The 18272-nt window shown below is 34.6% G+C and overlaps 2 protein-coding genes across 9 annotated transcripts; both read left to right on the top strand.

The window, feature by feature from the left end:
* Positions 1–1286: 1286 nt before the first annotated feature.
* Positions 1287–7481, top strand: LOC125859323 (uncharacterized). The gene is made up of 8 exons (XM_049539047.1): positions 1287–1897; positions 3848–3995; positions 4125–4275; positions 4360–4485; positions 4621–4701; positions 5558–5750; positions 5821–6091; positions 6831–7481. The coding sequence occupies exons 1-8, from the start codon at positions 1700–1702 to the stop codon at positions 7097–7099; spliced, it is 1437 nt and encodes a 478-aa protein (XP_049395004.1). The 5' UTR covers positions 1287–1699; the 3' UTR covers positions 7100–7481.
* Positions 7482–11273: 3792 nt separating this feature from the next.
* Positions 11274–18197, top strand: LOC125859317 (uncharacterized). 8 transcript variants are annotated; one of them, XM_049539034.1, is made up of 12 exons: positions 11282–11408; positions 11551–11622; positions 12132–12226; positions 13776–13961; positions 14051–14162; positions 14260–14293; positions 14474–14517; positions 14624–14655; positions 14741–14893; positions 14992–17486; positions 17631–17708; positions 17825–18197. In XM_049539034.1, the coding sequence occupies exons 3-12, from the start codon at positions 12156–12158 to the stop codon at positions 17869–17871; spliced, it is 3252 nt and encodes a 1083-aa protein (XP_049394991.1). In that variant the 5' UTR covers positions 11282–11408; positions 11551–11622; positions 12132–12155; the 3' UTR covers positions 17872–18197. The 8 variants fall into 8 exon arrangements, with proteins under 8 accessions (XP_049394992.1, XP_049394989.1, XP_049394995.1 ...); XM_049539035.1 differs by lacking the exon at positions 11551–11622 and having other exon boundaries at positions 11274–11292; XM_049539032.1 differs by having other exon boundaries at positions 11280–11615.
* The last annotated feature ends 75 nt before the right edge of the window (positions 18198–18272 follow it).

The raw sequence follows: 18272 nt of genomic DNA, 5'->3' as shown, positions 1-18272 counted from the left end.
AGTACATCTTTGTGTATGTTTACTTTGTTTACATTACTAGTCTATTGGAAGTCAAATTCATTCGAAAGAAGAGTTTTACTTATTGATAGAAATAGTAATCAACTTTTGTATTCGTAAGAAACAAAAATATTTATTTGTGAACCTTGAACTTAAGTAATATCCTTAGAATTGCAACCTTGATATCGTATTGTTTGTGTCCCTAAGTCCCTTAATTGATAGTCATTTTTTAATATTCGTTTCATATTTTATTGAATAATTAGTGATAATAATTTACATTTTTCAACATAGTGGTTTTACCACACAAGATTTGATTTTCTGAATTATACTGAAAGAAATTATATTGAATTTCTACTAGAACCAATCCTTGTGGATATGATACTTTACTATAATATCTTTGACTAGCGAAGCGCTTAATCATATTGTGTTTTGCACTTGTCAACAGACATCAACTCACATCTATTGTAAAAGTCCTCTTCGGAGTTTTCAAAAAGGCAAAAGAACAACAAAGAGAGTGCGAGATTGGTACAATGTATACATTGATTGACTCATCTCTCAATCCATCTAGAGGATGAATTGTGCTTATATGTTTATGTTCTACTAGTTTGATTCAAGCACAAAATTTTGAGAATTCAAAATGACGACACAACATTAATCGTCATATCCTACATAACTTCTCTTTGCGACAAATCTACTCTAAAAGTCATTTTTTCCTCCTTTGAATTCAAAGTTATTTCGTTTTCACTTTTGTTATTTTTAATCAATATTTGGATTTAGTAATGATCTACTCGTTGATTGAAGATATCATTGATACGTGTTGAAAATCCAAAATGACGGCACCACTCAAGCTGCCACACATCAAGAAACCTCTTTACCGTAGATCCACTCTAGAACTCCACTTGACTAGAAATAACCGAATCAATAGAAAATTTTCAATTTATTAGGTTTTCCGATGTAAACAAAGTAACTTTTTCACTAATTTAGGTTATTTGAAATCACATTATTCCTTTTCTATTATATTTTTCATGCTAAGATTAAACGTTGATGATCTAACAGTTAATTCATGATAGAAACGAAGTCTGAAATGATTGTATAACACGAGTCGTCATATCTCTGAAGACTCTAATTGTTACTCTTACCAATCTAAGTAATTTGAATTCAAAAAAGTTGCTAGATTAACTTGGGAGTAGCACATATTTTCAATTTGGAGTAATAATTTGGGTTCACCTAAATTTGGTCCAAACACTATTTAAGAGAGTACTATGACAGTGAAGCTCATGATTGAGAGAAAAATGAATGCACCGTCAAAAGCCCTTTGAAGGTGTGTTTTTGAAATCCGACACATTGCTTTCTCTCTCTTTCATCTCCGGCCCCTCTTGGCCTATCCCCTCCCCCCTGCCAAATCCGAACACTGTTTTTTGTAATACCAGTGAAGATTATACTTTGTTTTTGTTGCGGTTTTATTCAAGAAACTATACGAAAAACTATTCTTGAGTAGGCCTGTTTGCGGGGGGTTGGAAAAGCCCTAAATTTTCCATCTGGGTCATTGAGATTTAGGGTTTTAATTGAAAGCCACATCTTCCATTAGAACCCTATAGAAAGTGTGTATTGAAGCTGTTATGTTGTGTATATGATGTGCAATTAGTTGTATTAGGGTTAAGATTTGTAGAATTTGTTCCGTAGTGTTGTGTTTGATTTTGAGATGGATGGGCGGAGAATATCTGCTAGTCCTCGTCCGTGTTGTGGTAAGAGGGTGGTGGCTAAGAAGCGTTCTCGTGGAGGGATTGATGGGTTTGTGAATAGCGTCAAGAAGCTACAGAGGAGGGAGATTTGTTCAAAGCGTGACCGTTCTTTCAGTATGAGCGATGCTCAGGAGCGCTTTCGAAATATTCGATTGCAGGTATGAATGGATCTTTTCTCAATTCTTGGTTTTGAATTAATTCGTTCCTTAAGTTTTGTATATCTTGAGATTTCGTAGTCCCTGTTGAATGAAGTGGAACATAAATTGGGTTTATGGTGGTTGAGAGGTTTGGGGATACTAAGAGGTGCATAGATAGGTTTACAGTGCAGTTCTTTTTTTTCTTGTTTGGGGACCATATAGGTAAATTAACTCCGTGTCTCCACTCGAGTGATTTTATGTCATGAATGGAGGATTTTGCCAAATGGACTTCTAAATATATTGGAGAATTGATGTGAGGCTGTGATTGATGAAGTGAATGTTTATCGACAATCTTCTCGCTTCTAAGGGTTGGATATAGAAGAAGAGCTAAAAGTTGTTTACCTCTTTTGCCAAAACCGGGAAAACACCTTATTTGGATTTATAAGGGGAAAACCGCATGGAGGATGAATTTGTGTTCTATTTGGGTGTTACGTTATAGGTAAGAAGCTGGAGATATATGTGGTTGAATTGTCGCAGATCTTAGCAGTCTTAAAGAGGTCTAGGAGAATGCTTGTTGGTGTTTATGCTGGGACAGAGTTATAGTTCAAACAGAAGTTGAGTGCACTTCGCCTAATGTAGTGGGTTTGATAATTAGTTCTATATGGTGAATGGGTTGTTCAGTTATTTCTTATGCATTGTAGTTGTATATAAGAGGTTCTATCCCTTTACAATATTGAAATTTGGTCTAAAACTAAATTCAGTTTAAGAAATGGTTATCCTAAGATTTATACTGAAAATAGTCTTGGGCATTGAGTAAGAATTGCAATTTTCTTATTAGGTTGCCAGAACAGTTGAAATTATTTCTTCTGTGTTCAGACAGTTCTAATTAACTTTTTTTTTTTTTTTTTGTCTTTTTCTTTTAATGCTAAGAAGTTTTACTTTGAACTTTCTTCTTTTTCCTGGATAAATTGCTCTGAACAGTGATATCTCTGTCATCTGAAAGTTTAACAGAATCTCTTCCAGTTCCTATCTATTCATGTCGAACAGTAGCAGGAAGCTGGCTAGAATAGATCCTTAACCTGGGTGAAGGAATTTAACCAGCTCATTCTTTTATCTTTGTTGAGCAAACATGACATGAGTTGCTGAGTTGATTTACTACAGTGTATTCTCTGTACTTTTTTTTTTTTGCATCATATAGGTGTTTGAGTCAACTCTCTTTGATGCAAAAAAAAAAGAAAAAGAAAGCTGATAGCTAGTTTGACTTGAAATTTGTGCAACATTTTAATTGAACTAATGAACATCCGGTTTGAAATGCCAAGTAATAGCATGAAACAGAGTTTTTTTTTTTTTGAGAAAGGTAACCGAGAAACAGAATTATTATTGTTTTGCCTTAAGTGATGCATTTTAGAGCAGGTAACACGAGAGAGCTGATAGCTTATATCTAAGTAATAGATGTCTTCTGCACGTTTGTAATGGAATTCATGCTGTATGATGAGAAGTCTTTTGCTGATTGCATGTTAAAAGTTCATTGTTCTGATAACATATCTTTTTATGTTGTCTGTGATTTATTCCATCATTAATGTCCGACTAATATATAGATTTACTTTTTTAATTCTACCTTTTAGATTCTGGGAATTAAGTATCTCCATTTCTGAGTTGGTTAAGTTCATTGGAAATTCTGTCGTTTGTGTTTCTAGAAATGAGCGTGGACTATAAAGCTAAGAAAAAAGAACAGGGTTTACAGATTGTGGCCTTTGAGGGTTGGTTTTTGAGAAGGAAGAATTTCATTGTTTTTAAGTATATGTATTTTCTTGAAATGATTTACCACATACGAATTGTTGTTTTCTTGATGCAATTCAGTATTCCATCAAAAAATAATTTCCAGTTAGTTGAAATTCTATTGTTGTTACATATCCTTTCTTGTTAATTTAGTTCTGCTGACACCTTCATTTCATTTACTTATGATCTTAGGAGGAATATGACACCCATGACCCTAAGGGACATTGTGCCATGGTGCTTCCTTTTCTTAAGAAAAGATCAAAGATAATTGAGATAGTTGCTGCACGTGATATTGTCTTTGCCCTTGCACAATCTGGCGTCTGTGCAGCATTTAGTCGAGGTAAAGCAAATTGTTGATAATTTTTCCTGTATATTTGTATCCTCTCCCCTATCTATCTATCTATCTATCACCTCTGTGCATGTGCAGTGACTTCAAGTAAATTGATCCATATTGTTACAAATAATGCAGAGACAAATGAGAGAATATGCTTTCTGAACATCAGTCCAGATGAAGTTATACGAAGTTTGTTTTACAATAAAAACAATGACTCGCTCATCACTGTTTCCGTCTATGCATCAGATAATTTCAGTTCCTTGAAATGCAGAACTACAAGAATTGAGTATGCGATAGCTACTACATCTTGGTTTCTCTCTTACGTATGCTCTTTTATCATGTTCTAATCTGATATGTTTGATAAAATTAGATATATTCGGAGGGGTAAACCAGATGCTGGCTTTGCTTTATTCGAGTCAGAGTCATTAAAATGGCCTGGTTTTGTGGAGTTCGATGATGTCAATGGGAAAGTTCTTACTTACTCTGCCCAGGATAGGTAATTGTGCTTTTATAAAGTCCCTCTTTTAGTGCCAAAGAGATCCCACTCGCCCATTCCAAAAAAATAGATCCGGTGTTTTTTATTCATGTGAAGTAGTTTTTGTACTTACGGAACTCTTTTCACTTTCATCAGCATATACAAGGTGTTTGACCTGAAGAATTACACAATGTTATATTCAATCTCGGACAAAAATGTTCAAGAGATTAAAATAAGGTAAACTCATTACTTTTTGCATGTATGGCTTGATTTGTTGCTTGAGTAATTGTGTGGAAACACTTGTCTGCATTATATTCTTGCTTCGGGTGTCATTCCCGGTCAATAAGCTATTGCAATTATTACTTGATCCCTAATAAGCTTACCATATAAATGCTTTAGCTAGTATTCAAACTAACTTTTTTTCGTGAATGGTCTTAAGAACTACTCCCTCTGTTTCAATTTGTTTGTCTTACTTTTCTTTAAATTCGTGTAAAAAAGAATTCCTCTATTTTTTTTGGCAAATCTTTATTTCTAACTTTCCACGTGGCACATTTAAGAACACAAGATTAAAGAACATTTGGTGCATTCTACCTATCTTTAGTTTAGGACCACAAGATTTAAGTCTTCTTTATTGTCTTAAACTCCGTGTCAAGCCAAAAGCAAGCAAACAGGTCAAAACGGAGGGAGTATTATTTGTGTATAATTTCATGTTTGCTTGAGTCGCTACCAATTTTTTTAACATTTTTATGATGTCCTCAATTTTGTGTGTTGCTCCCTTCTAATTCTCCGTATGTTGGTTTTTTCCTGTCTCCCCAGATGTTTAATAGCTTTTGTTTGTTTGTGTGATAGTGCTTTTTAAGATTCTATTTAGTTGTGGGAATAACATAAATCTTTGAAGATCTCACGTTTGAAAGGTTATGACCAAGTGAAGAATGGATGATTAAGTAATGTGGGTTCATTCCACTGAATAAAATTCTGATTGATTGTGGTATACAAATATATTTTTCATAACCTTGCTGTGAATTGGCTTGACAAGACCTGGATAGCTTGTCTTATAATTTTTTAATGATTTCTCCCTTGTTCTTTTAAGCAGCCCGGGAATCATGTTGTTAATATTTACCAAAGCTAGTGGCCATGTGCCTCTGAAGATTCTGTCCATCGAGGACGGTACTGTTCTTAAATCTTTCAACCATCTTCTTCACCGAAATAAGAAGGTTGATTTCATTGAACAGTTTAATGAAAAGCTTCTTGTCAAGCAAGAGAATGAGAATCTTCAGATTCTGGATGTGAGTAGCTCTATATTCCACAGTTCATTGTGTTCCTTTATCATTTTATCTAATGAACTACTGGATGCAGGTACGTAACTCTGAGTTGACGGAAGTTAGCAGGACTGAGTTCATGACCCCCTCAGCGTTCATATTTCTGTATGAGAACCAGTTGTTCTTGACATTCAGAAACAGAACAGTTGCTGTTTGGAACTTCCGCGGGGAGCTTGTTACTTCATTTGAGGATCACCTTTTATGGCATCCTGATTGCAATACTAACAACATTTACATAACTAGTGATCAGGACCTAATTATTTCATACTGCAAAGCTGATTCTGATGATCCCTTATCTGAAGGAAATGGTATGTTGGATTTTGAGAATTCCTCAATTCTTACTTGATGATTGAAAACAACACTCTTATGTAAATCCATTTTAAGTGAGGGTTGACTTCCATGCTGTTTAAGAGTAAACTCTTTGAATGATTATTATTATTAGTACACTACCGCTGTTGTTGTTGTTGTTATTTTTACTTGTTAGCTCCATCATTATTTTTTACGTTAGTCTTGTTTTAATTAAAGTTGTTTTTATCATCATCGTCTTTAAATGTTGGGTAGATACTGGAATAAATGTATTGGCATGTTTAGTGAGGGATTCATATTGCCGACTCCGCTAGCTTGGAATTGACACATTATTGTTGTTGTTGTTTGTTTAGTATGGTATACAAGAGTCTAAATAATTGACTGAAATGTTAAAAAATAAAGATGTCTGTTGGAAGCATGTACTATTTGAAATAACTTGTAGTAATATTTGTTTTAAAATTTGTTGGAAGAACAAAAAACTTGCCATTTTTACTAAGGAGGTCAAAATTTTGGACCTACTCTATATTTGGCTGTATATCATGATAAATATGATTAATGTGCCACACATGTCCTGTATTACAGATTGCCTCAACATATTTTAGTATGCATAGAGCCAGGGAGTAATACCTTGAGGGCTGAACTAGTGGGATTATTTGCAGATTTGATGTTTATCTCTTCGGTTATTTTTTGTTGTATATTTATTTTATGGATTTCTGAGTTTTGAGTATTGTTGTTTGGCAGCGGGATCTATTAATATCAGCAATATTCTGACTGGTAAATGCCTTGCTAAAATAAAAGCAACCAGCGGCAAGGCCACTGATGATTGTAATGCTAGTGGCAGTGTGCCTGGTAAAAAAAGTTACTACTCAAATAAGCGGGTCCAAGATTCCAGAATTAGGAGCACTGTTGCAGAAGCCCTAGAAGACATCACTGCCCTTTTCTATGACGAAGAGCGCAATGAGATCTATACTGGGAACAGGCTTGGACTGGTCCATGTATGGTCTAACTGACTAATTATCCTGCTCCCCTGATGTCTAAGATTGTTACTGATGGAGGAATGCCTCAGGTAACATTGTATCACTAGTATAGTGTTTTTTAGTCTTGTACCCAAAGGAATGGTTTGAGTTGTGTCATCTCTATTTACTTTAAACTGTACCGTTTGTTTGTAATGTGGTTGCTTGGGTGATTTCCCTGTTAGATGAGGTATTCTAGATGATTTCTAGTGTACTGCTAGTGCTTTTGTAACTTAGGGCTGTCTACTGAGTCGTAGTCAGAGGTAGTTAACCAGCAAGTCTCATTTACTTCAGCCATTCTAATGCTTTAAATGGTTGAGAGCACAGTGTTATGTTTAAGTGACACTGCTTGTTGTTTCCTTAAGTGAATGATTTTTCTACTTCTCTTTAGTTATTGAGTGTTTCTCCCTCTATTTGTGTATGGTTTTTGTTTACTGTAACTTGGTAAGCAATTTGAACTATGAAACTGGAGTTCCCCTGTTCCAAATCGTGGCCAACGAGGCTTGCTAAGTTATGCTTAAGACTTTGGTTTCAACTGTTATTTTGGTTTCAAGATAGAAGGGAAATGATCCATGCTTCAAGATTTATAATTACTTTAATCAACTCTCAGGTCAAGCTTCTTCTCTGTTGTACGATGTCCAGAGTTGAACCAATTGAGGAAGAGGTATCCTACTATGTAGCTTAAAAACCATATTTAGATGCTGTGGGCTCTCCTAGAGTAAAAAAATCTGTGTCATTCAAGATAGTTTAGGTAGCTCTTGCAGCATGTGGTATATATGCCAAGTTTAGATAGTTCTTGCAGCATGTGATATATATGCTATATCCACTACTTTATGGCTTTTATATTAGACATTTCATTGCCATTCTATCTGGTAAAGGCTGTAATTTTCCAGTGAATAGAGGGTTCTCCTAGTATAATACTAGCACTCTAGTTTTGAATTACATAGATAAGCTTCTACCTACTAGGACGAAATGGTTATAGAGCGGGCAAAATGGGAAGGAAATGGATGTCTCCGCTGTTGAAAAGGGTTGGTCTTGGAAACTGGCATATTTAGAGATAAAAAATTAGGTGTGCGAGGACTGGAGATGAATAGAGACAAGAAGAAAGGGATATGGTTTAGTTTATTTGAATCTGGTGACACCAAAAACCACATGGAAATTGGAAATTAGGCATCTTGTGTGAATTACTGTTGCTTCAAGATTTACTAAAAAGAAGTGGCTGCTGTCTGTGTATTTAGCATTTGCCTTATGTGTTGCTTTCTTCTAAGTCAAGCTATAGGTCCACCATTCCCATGCAGCTGTCTCTCTATCACTTCTTTTATTCCTATTCCCTATCATATTAAAAGTCCTATCTTCAATTTCCAATTGTTTGACGTGTCACACTATGTTCTTGTAATGTAGCATAATATCCCAAAAAGAGATAAAAAGATCTATACAACCTGGGGTGTGAAAAATCGAATCGAAAAATATTGGTTTATTGTTATTGGGTTAACGGTTATTTAATGATTTTATAAAAAAAATTATTGGGTTATCGGTTCGGTATTGATTTTTTATATTGGGTTAACTGATAACTCATTAAGAATATAATAATTTACTATTTTAATTTTTAGTCGTACATAAATATCAAACAAAAAATATTAATATAATCACTATATTAGACTATAACTATAACGATCTTACACAATTAACATTACTTAATTAATTATGATCTCTACATTTACTCTTTAGGTTTTAGTATTACTTTAGTCTTTACGTTGACAATGTCAAAAACCTAAAGAACTAACAGCGACGACGGCAAAGGTTAGGCAACGACTAGGGTTGTGAATTGTGAGTATTTGCTATACTTTACTACACTAAGCAGAATTTTTGCACTCAATGAGTAATTAGATTTCTCTTTTTTTTTTTTTTTTTTGATTTTGTGTTGAATTGTTGGACAAGTCATGTATTTGTTTTGAAATCATTTTTTTATTGGTTAAACTGAAAATTGAACTGTTAAAGACCAAAATCAATAAATTGAAAATCGACAACAAATATCTTATTGGTTTGGTTATCGGTTTAGCATATTTAAAAATTCAAAAATCGAATCGATAATACTTAAAATCGAACCAATCGATACACACCCCTAATACAATCACATTTAGCTAAGATTTTACTTTTTAACTATTGGTTACAATTTAACAGTGACTTAAGAGTTTGAACAAGTAAAAGTGAACGGAACAAATGGAATAACTTTTATCATTGTGTCAAGAGTTTTAAGTTACAAGTTTGCAACTACCCTACACTTATTCTTATGTTGGACAGTCCAAAATTTTCATTTTTAAGCTTAAATAAAAGTGACAAATTAAGTCCATTAGTCATAGAGAAGGTACTGTTTACATTTCAAAATGCAAATTATGCTGTGTGGAACATGAGTCCAGCTAGTTTGACTTCCTCTCCTCAACCATTTGCCAAAATTACCTATAGCCTATAGGGCTTTTCCTAGCAATATTACTCATCTATTCCAATTTGATTGCTTGATTTTGACTTGATACAAAATTTGAGAAAGTAAAAAAATTATTTGAATTTTATAATCTTAAACTGAAAATATTTTGTATTTTTTTTGGTTTTATACTGTCACGTGGAAAGTTAGAATTAAAAAATTATCAAATAAAAAAAACTAATGGAATATTTGAAAACAATTTTCAAAAAAGAAAAGAGCATAAGAATAGCAACGTTTCGTAGATAAAACAAACAAGCGGAAGAGAGAGGACAAGAAAATGACAAGAAAAGTCCCTTGGGTATAGGAAATGGTTCAAAATGACCCCAAAATATATCTCTAAGCAATTTTGATTTTATAAATTTACTAAAAATAGATTTTTATTCCATCAAATATTTAACAAACTCACTAATAGATTGTTTTTAAGAATATTTTTAACCAAAAACACCTTCCATCAAACCTTACAAACCAAAACACCGAATATTGCATTATACACCAAAAATAGATAAAATTACTTGTATGGTTTTAGTTTATGTGATACTCTTTCTTTATAAATCATCCTAAAAAAATGATATATTTTAATATTTTGTAATAACTTAACTTTAAACTTTGCATTTTATTTATTCTTAATGAGATGATTTATAGTCATATAAATATTTATAACTTTTTTAGATTATAAGTTTCAAAAGTCTTCATTTCATTTTAAAACTTGGTATCTTGTCAAATAATTTCGCATCATTGGAATGGAGAGAGAGTAACAAAAACTATACCTTAAAAGAACCGCACACAACTCTAAAAAAAAAAGATTAAGAGTAATATAAACCAAAAAGAAAAAACTTCAAATATGAGTTCTTGTAAAAAATTAAATAAACTTACAGTTCATATTAAAATTTTCAATCAAAACTTATTAAATAATTAATTAGAATTAATCTATTATCACTTTCAATATTTAAATGATCCCCTTGACTTTAGCTCAAAATATAAGGGACCATTTTTGCTATTTTTTTATGAAGAGAGGACCACCAACTTAGTTTGAATTTGAATTCATAGATGGTCGTACACTCTTTACTTCGTTCCCATATTTGAAAAAAAATAATTTAGTCTCTCTATCTCAATTTATACATATTTTTTTTATTTGTTAATTATTTGACGATATCATCTTATTGGGACAAACTTAACATTTTTATTTTGAAGAAACGTCAATTAAAATAAGCCTTGAAATAACTTTAGTAAAGGACAATCTGGTAAACATAACAAAGATTGTCTTTATTTTTTAAATTCCGTTACAGATCAAACATAAATTGAGACGTAGAAAATACCTTTTTGGCCATTAAAAAATTTCAAACTAAAAAAAATACATTTTGATCATAAAATTTCAAAATTTAATAGAATTTTAAAATAACAAAAAGATATTCTTACTTTAGATTACTTACAAAAAGTACTTCAAATAATATTTATTAGAAAAAATCTCTAATTTTCAAAAAAATAGTTTTAATATAAAAATAAAATCTTTTTATTTTATTTTAAATTTCATAATGAAACATGATCTGATAGTTGGGTGCAATAATAAACACATCATCATGTAGTTACTACCCCAAGTATTAAGCTTTCCTCAAACGCAATCACCACTTTTTCATCCCCACTCTACCACCCACACACCCACTCCTCCACTAACCTCTGCTTCTCTCTCTCTAAACAGAGTCACACAGTCTCTGTAAGTTTTTTGCTCCCTTCTTTTTATCTTCTTCCTTACACTCAAAGTTCTCTTCTTTCTTTGCTTTTTTCTCTCGACACTCCAACTGGGGATGTGACCACAACTTTTATCAAAGTGTAAAGATTGTAACTCTTTTTATGTTCTTGAATCGAACCCCCATTTGAGATCTTCACTAACAAGGCAACAACTTACTTTTTTCTTTTTCTCCAACTTTGAAGGGTGTGCTTTATTTACAACCTGCATTTTATTCTTCTGCAGAAACCCAGGAAGATTTTAGTTAATCCAAGTTTGAAACTTGACATTCTTGGACTAAGCATTTCTGGGTCAGTGGTACTTTTCTAAACTGTTGCCAAGATTGTTTTTTTTTGTGCTTCTGAAAGGAAGTTAAGAAATAACGATGAATTGAATCAAATGGCAGATTAGATTTTGAATGAGCTTCTGTGTGCTCTTCGTTATTTTTGTTTAATTTCAGCTTATTGATCTATGAACAGTTGAGATTTGATTATTTTAATGTTGTTTTGTCAGGTTAAAAATATTTTTGGTAATGTTGGGTTGGTTCATTTTTTAAGGTCAACTTGCCTGATTTTGGTCCTTGTATGTTCCCTTAAAATCTTGAATAGGCAATGTGTTTGAGTTGGTAGCTACTTTTACAGCTATCTTTAGTGTAAATTTGTTATGTTTGAGTTTTCTTAGATCAAAATGACTTCTTTGTTGAAGTTGGTGCACGTCAGATGACTTCCTCTTGCATATATATTACTGCTACTGCTTAAAACGATTGAGAGTAATGAGTAATCATGCTATTCTTACATTGAGGTCTTTAACCAGTTTCCTTTCACCAGGCTTAGGCTTTAAAGAGACGAGATATGGAGGATGGAATAGATGCTGATGTCTTGATGGACTATGTTGAATTTCAAATTTTCCCAAGCCAGAACAGGTTAGACTTTTGTTTAAATTTCAATTGGCTGTATCATTTTCAGTTTTTCTGTTGGCTTCATTAGGCTCATTAACCAGTTGGGGTTGTCGTAGCTTACTTTTAAAGCCCAGTATTTGGGGCACTTGACATAATTCTGTAGCTTGTATTGGGTTCTATTGTTGTAAATGTTCATGCCTATTTATAGGCTTAAGGAAAGATCTCCATTGAGACTTGTGTTTTAACATTTGCTTTCGCATAAGCATTCCATTGCCACCATTTGACAAGTGATGAGAGGTGTTGACAATTGTAAGAATTTACTTGTCTAATTCTTTTACTGCCACATTGCTTTCATCAGCCATGAGATTTTAACTTCTCAAATACACTTTATGTTTGGTTTCTCAAATACACTTGCAACAAATATTTTTGAAATAAATATTTTTCCTACAATCTCCTACATATTTTAAAAGAAATTAAAGGAAGAAACATTTAAATTGTTGGGTTTGCATGATCCAAATGTAACAGATTTGGTGTCTTTTGAATTATGAATCAAACTTAGACTGATTAATTTTAACTAAAGTAATAGGCAATGATTATGTGATAATATGCTTATATGTTGATGGTATGCTCATATTTGGTGCAAGTTTAAATATTGTGCAAAATATCAAACTACTTTTGTCTACTAATTTTGTTATGAAAGATCTGGGTGGGTGAAGTAAATATGATATTAGCAATTAGTAATGTTGTCACAAGAACATTATGTGGAAAGATTTCTTAAGAAGTTTGAATGTTTTGAGATGATACTTGCGATCACTCCTTATGATGCTAACTCTCAATTGAAATAGAATAATGGTGACCAGTTGTTCAGTGTTAATATGTTTAGATTATTGGAGTCTGTTGCAGTTAATGAATTTTACTAGGCCTGATATAGCCTATGTTGTGTGTAGATTGAGTAGATATACTCATAATCCCATTAAAAAGCGTTGGTTTGCATTAATTAGATTGATGAAATATTTTAGACTTTAGAGGAATCATGAATTATGGTATATTGTATAGTGGATTTCCTTTTACGTTAGAAGGGTATTATGATGCAAACTGGATTTGGATCTTTGTGTATGTGTTCACCTTAGGTGGTGGTGCAGTATTATACAAATAAGTTGTCAAACAATCATTGCTAGATCGACTATGGAGTCAGCATTAGTAGCTTTGGATTTAGCTAAATCTGTGGTTGAGTGGCTAAGATATTTCTTAGTGAATATCCCTTTAATACATGATGTCCTTCCTCCTGTGTCTATGCACTGTGATTGTCAAGCCACAATTGCTCTTTCGAAGAACAAATCTTATAATTGTAAGAGTAAACACACGAACATGATATTGTTAATCAGCTGCTGAAAGATCAAATAATTTCCATTGATTATGTGAAGTCAAAATGAACTCAGTCAATTCCATGAACACTGTGGAAAGAAAATTAATTCTTCAAACCTCAATAGAGACACCTATCTGTTATGCCAACATTATTATCACGGCTCTCCTGATAATAATTGTTCCTATTTTAAATATATTTTGGGTGCAGGTATGAGTCACATATCTGCTACGGCAACAAGTTAGTAACAGCGGCCTCTGGACTTCTGGAGCAGTTGATACTTCATTCTCCCAAAATCAAATCTTTGCACTCAAAGGGATCAGATGCCAATTTCAGATTTAGACCTCTAGGGAATCTTAGTGATGCTAAATGGTTTACAAAATCCACATTGATCAGGTACACTCAGCCATCATATACTTCAAACTGTCTTTTAAACTTTTTTTCTGAACTTCCGTATCCGCATACTTCAATACCTGTATTTCCAGGTTTCTTCGTATTATCAGCTCATCACCTATAATTGCTATGGCCAAGGCCATGGTAAATGAAATATCTCAGCTTGAAGAAACTCGGAAATTTCATGTTTCTTTATATTCAAAGGTGATTTTCATCTTTTTTCGTATAATTATTCTGACCCTTCAATCAATCTATAGAACCTGTAACAAGCAGTATAATAATGGGCTTATTATTCCTTTAGGGTCCTCAGGATCGTATTGGGAGCGGGGAAGCAGGTTAGTCTTACTGTTCCTGCTGAACAATGTAGCCTAGATTACTTTCTCAAAAAAAACAATGTAGCCTAGATTAGTCTGTTTAACGGGATTGTGGTTGCTTCTGCAACTGTTTCTCTCTTGTGGAGTCTCAATCAGAAAAAAAGGGAAAATAACAACTAATATTGTTTTTCTTACTTCTAGCAGAATGCGATTACTCAAGTGGTGCAGTGTCATCGTTACAGCAAGTAAATTATCCATCTCTGTTTCTGGAATATTTTTTATTTATTGTCTTTTTCAGAAGTTATTGCATATACACATTGAAAGATAACATGATCTTTGATACCACTCCAGGAAGATGATAGCGCTTCATCAGATGCTTCCAAGTATGTCCCTATGCCTCTTACAATTCTGAATTTCAGAAATTAATCTAGCATCTTCAAATCATCCAAATAATATAATGGTGAACAGAAATGAATTGCTGAGGGCAATGGATTTGAGGTTGACTGCTTTAAAAGGGGAATTAGCTGCTGCTTTAAACCAAGCTGCTGGCACTACATGCTCTTTTGAAGATATTCTTAACATAGAAAAGTTCTCTTACTATTTTGGAGCTGTTGAATTGAGGTAAGTCATGGTAGAACAAGTGGTCTGGAGGATCTAATGCCTTTAATCATTTTTAGCAGGCTAATGACTGCATTATGATCATGTGTTGTCTGTTTCAGGAACTGTCTGCAGAAGTTTATTGCTGTGAGCGAGGAGAACAGGGCTATTGGCTTTCCGAGTAAAGAGTTCTCCCTTTCAAAAGTTGATGTCACAAATGACAAGGTTGGTTCAGAAGGGGGCAATTCTCAAACATCTGGACCACCAAAGTTGGATACACCAGTGAAGTATAGTGCTTCCCCTGCAAAAGCTGCACAGATGGAGAGGCAAAACTCATCAGGAACTGAAGAATCTTCTTGTTCAAGTGAGGAGGAACAACCATCAGTGGAAAGAAGTCGGACTCTCATAAGATCTGCATCTCCGAGAAGGTCTGCATCTCCAATGCGAAGAGTCCAAATCGGGAGGTCTGGGTCACGAAGATCCACTGCTATAACGATTAAGAGTCTAAATTACTTTCCTGCCAGAGAAAGGTCTCTCTCTCATAAAGATGATGCTGCTAGCGGTAGTGATGAAGAAGATTCTGAGCAAACCTCAAAAAAGGCTGAGAAGAATGCCTGTAGAATGAGTGTGCAAGATGCAATCAGTCTCTTTGAGAGCAAACAGAAAGGGCAAGCTGTTGATTATCAAAGGACAAAGTCACTATTAAGTGCGTCAGTTGGTGCTAATAAAGCGGTTTTGAGAAGATGGAGTTCAGGTGTGTGTGAAAACTTTAAAGGCTCTGTTGATGTTGCTTTTGATGATCCAGTTTCCGAGGCTATCAATAAATTAGAAAATCAAGAAACTGAGACTATTTTGGAAAAGAAACCCGATTCATATCCTCCTCCCGTAAGCCATGACACCGAGGTGGCTGCTACTGATTTCAAACAAAACTTAACTGAAGAAAAAGGATATAGTCCAAATGTTACAACAGAGGGATCTCTCCCTAACCAAGATGAAGAAATGGGTGAAAAGTTAAATGCCTCAGTTGAATGGACTCGACAAAAGGAAGCAGAGCTAGACCAATTGCTTACAAAAATGATGGAAACCAAGCCTAGCAAATATCGGAACTTGGCAGCAAGTAATGGAAAAAACCAGAGCCGTCCCGCCGAGCGTCGAGGTGGTTTCTATGATCCTTACAAAGAAAAGAGGGATGAGAAACTTCGTGGTGAAGCTGCTAGGAATAGAGCAGAGACGGATAAACAATTGAAAGCAATGCAACAAATTCTTGATGAAAGAAAAGCTGAAATTGTCACAGGAAATGCAAATAATGTTAGTAAAAAAACAAATATTAAGAGAACCCAGAGAACAGTCAAGAAATCCCCTGAATCCACAAATACCAAGGATGAAACTCCCAAACCTTCTGTTGCAAAGAAAGCTTCATCAAAAGCATCGCAACTGCCAGCAACACGGAAGTCATGGCCGTCTTTGCCGTCACCAAGAGTTGCAGGGACATCAACTGCTAAAACTCCTTCTACAACAAATTCTGCAGGTACTACTACACCTACCCGTAGAAGATCACAGCCAACAACAGCAGTTCCTCAGACAAGCCAAAAGGTTGAGAAGATACAACCCCAAGCAAAATCTGTGAAAACACCCCCGAGTAATATCAGAAAGAATGTTACAAATGGGAATGACAAGAAGCAGCAGACTTTGACAAAAGCTAGCAAACCTTCGAAAGCCAGAGTTCAGCCTACCCCTGGAGATTCTGCATCCTCTGCTAAACCTAGACTCGGCAGGGTAACCAAGAAAAGTAGTGTGGTGCCTCTGGAATCAAAGGAGGCAAAGCCTTTTCTTCGTAAGGGGTCAGGTACTGCATCTGGTCATAGTTCAGTCATAAAGGCCAAAGTTTCATCTCAGCCTGAAAAATCTTTGAGGGAATCTACGGACTTTGTTCAAGCTGAGGAGAATGAAATTGCCTCTGTTGCTTCTAGTCCTCTTAATCAACTGCAGGACAAGGGTCTTGAGGAGTTAAAGATCCATGAAGATGAAGACTCTGCAATTAAGTTAAACAGCCCTCAAAAGTATGCAGATACGGAGAGCTGCAATAAGGTTACACCAGATAATGAAGATGATTTTGGAAGGATGGAAGAGTCTGCACTGAACAGAGAGGTTGAAGAGGAATCTAACATTTCTCCTCGCGCCTGGGTGGTGATAGAGGAGCAGGAGGATCAAGTCCTTCCATGTAATGATGGTTTTGGTCCTAATGAATCTCTGACTGATGTTACAACTTTAAAAATCTCAAGTCCACGAGTTCGTCATTCTCTGTCTCAAATGTTGCTTGAAGAAAGCAGTGAAGATGTTATTGACTGGGGTAATGCTGAGAATCCTCCTACCATGGTTTATCAGAAGGATGTGCCGAAAGGATTGAAGCGGCTTCTAAAGTTTGCTCGTAAGAGTAAGACTGATTCAAATTCAACTGGTGTTTCAAGCCCATCTGTCTTCTCAGAAGGTGAGGAGGATCCAGAGGATTCTAAACTTCTCACCAAAAGTAGTTCTGACAATCTACTGAGAAAGGCTACACTTCATGGCAAGCATTCTGGACAACCAAAAATGTCTTCAGAAGACTATGAGCTATCCGGTATTTCCTTGTACTTCACAGCAAACATTTTATTTTTCTATTCTAGTAAAACCGCTTTAGTTGTCTGTAAGTTTGCTGCTTGCATTTGAGATCTGTTTCATAATTCTACTATCGGTAAACCTTACATAGACCGGATACTTGCAGCTCAAACAAGTATTGGCAGAATTGCTGCTCAGAAACTGCAAGCAAGCCGGCTTTCAGCTCCAGCAAGTACAACAAAAGGTTTTCTTCCTTTTATGTTATAAGTTGTGTCTAAATTCCTGTATTTTTGAAGATTAAACTTCTAGTTATGTATATGTCCTTCATCTCCTTAATGTTTTTGGTGTTTTGTTTTTCAGCATCGAGATCATTCTTTTCTCTTTCAGCATTCAAGGGAAGTAAATAAAAGTGCTAACTTCCAATGAGAAAGCAACAGCAGCCCAATGCAGAGTCTTAATATTGTGACTTGCAGCTGTTGCTTCTGACTGTGGATGGGGGTGTATGGTTTTTGTTTTCCCTTCTGGTGCGTTATTCTCCCCCGGGTATATGCTGTACACTCCAGAATACCTCACAAGTAGGGGGATTACATTGTTGAAACATTTGTCTCTGTACTTTGTAAATTTACTGTTAGAAATGTAGTTTCTTTTGTAGGATGATTGACCACATTCAATTTGTTATCTTTGCACAGAGCATTTTGCTGTTTCTGACTGAAAATTTTGCAAATATTACTTCAAGACATCTAGCTCTTTGCTTATATTTTATATATATTTCACTGGTTTCTTGGTCTTGTTCTAGCTTGAGAGTGTT

This window comes from Solanum stenotomum, chromosome 3 (genome assembly GCF_019186545.1).
Source record: "Solanum stenotomum isolate F172 chromosome 3, ASM1918654v1, whole genome shotgun sequence".
NCBI lineage: Eukaryota > Viridiplantae > Streptophyta > Magnoliopsida > Solanales > Solanaceae > Solanum > Solanum stenotomum.
This window is presented reverse-complemented; position numbering and strand designations above follow the sequence as displayed.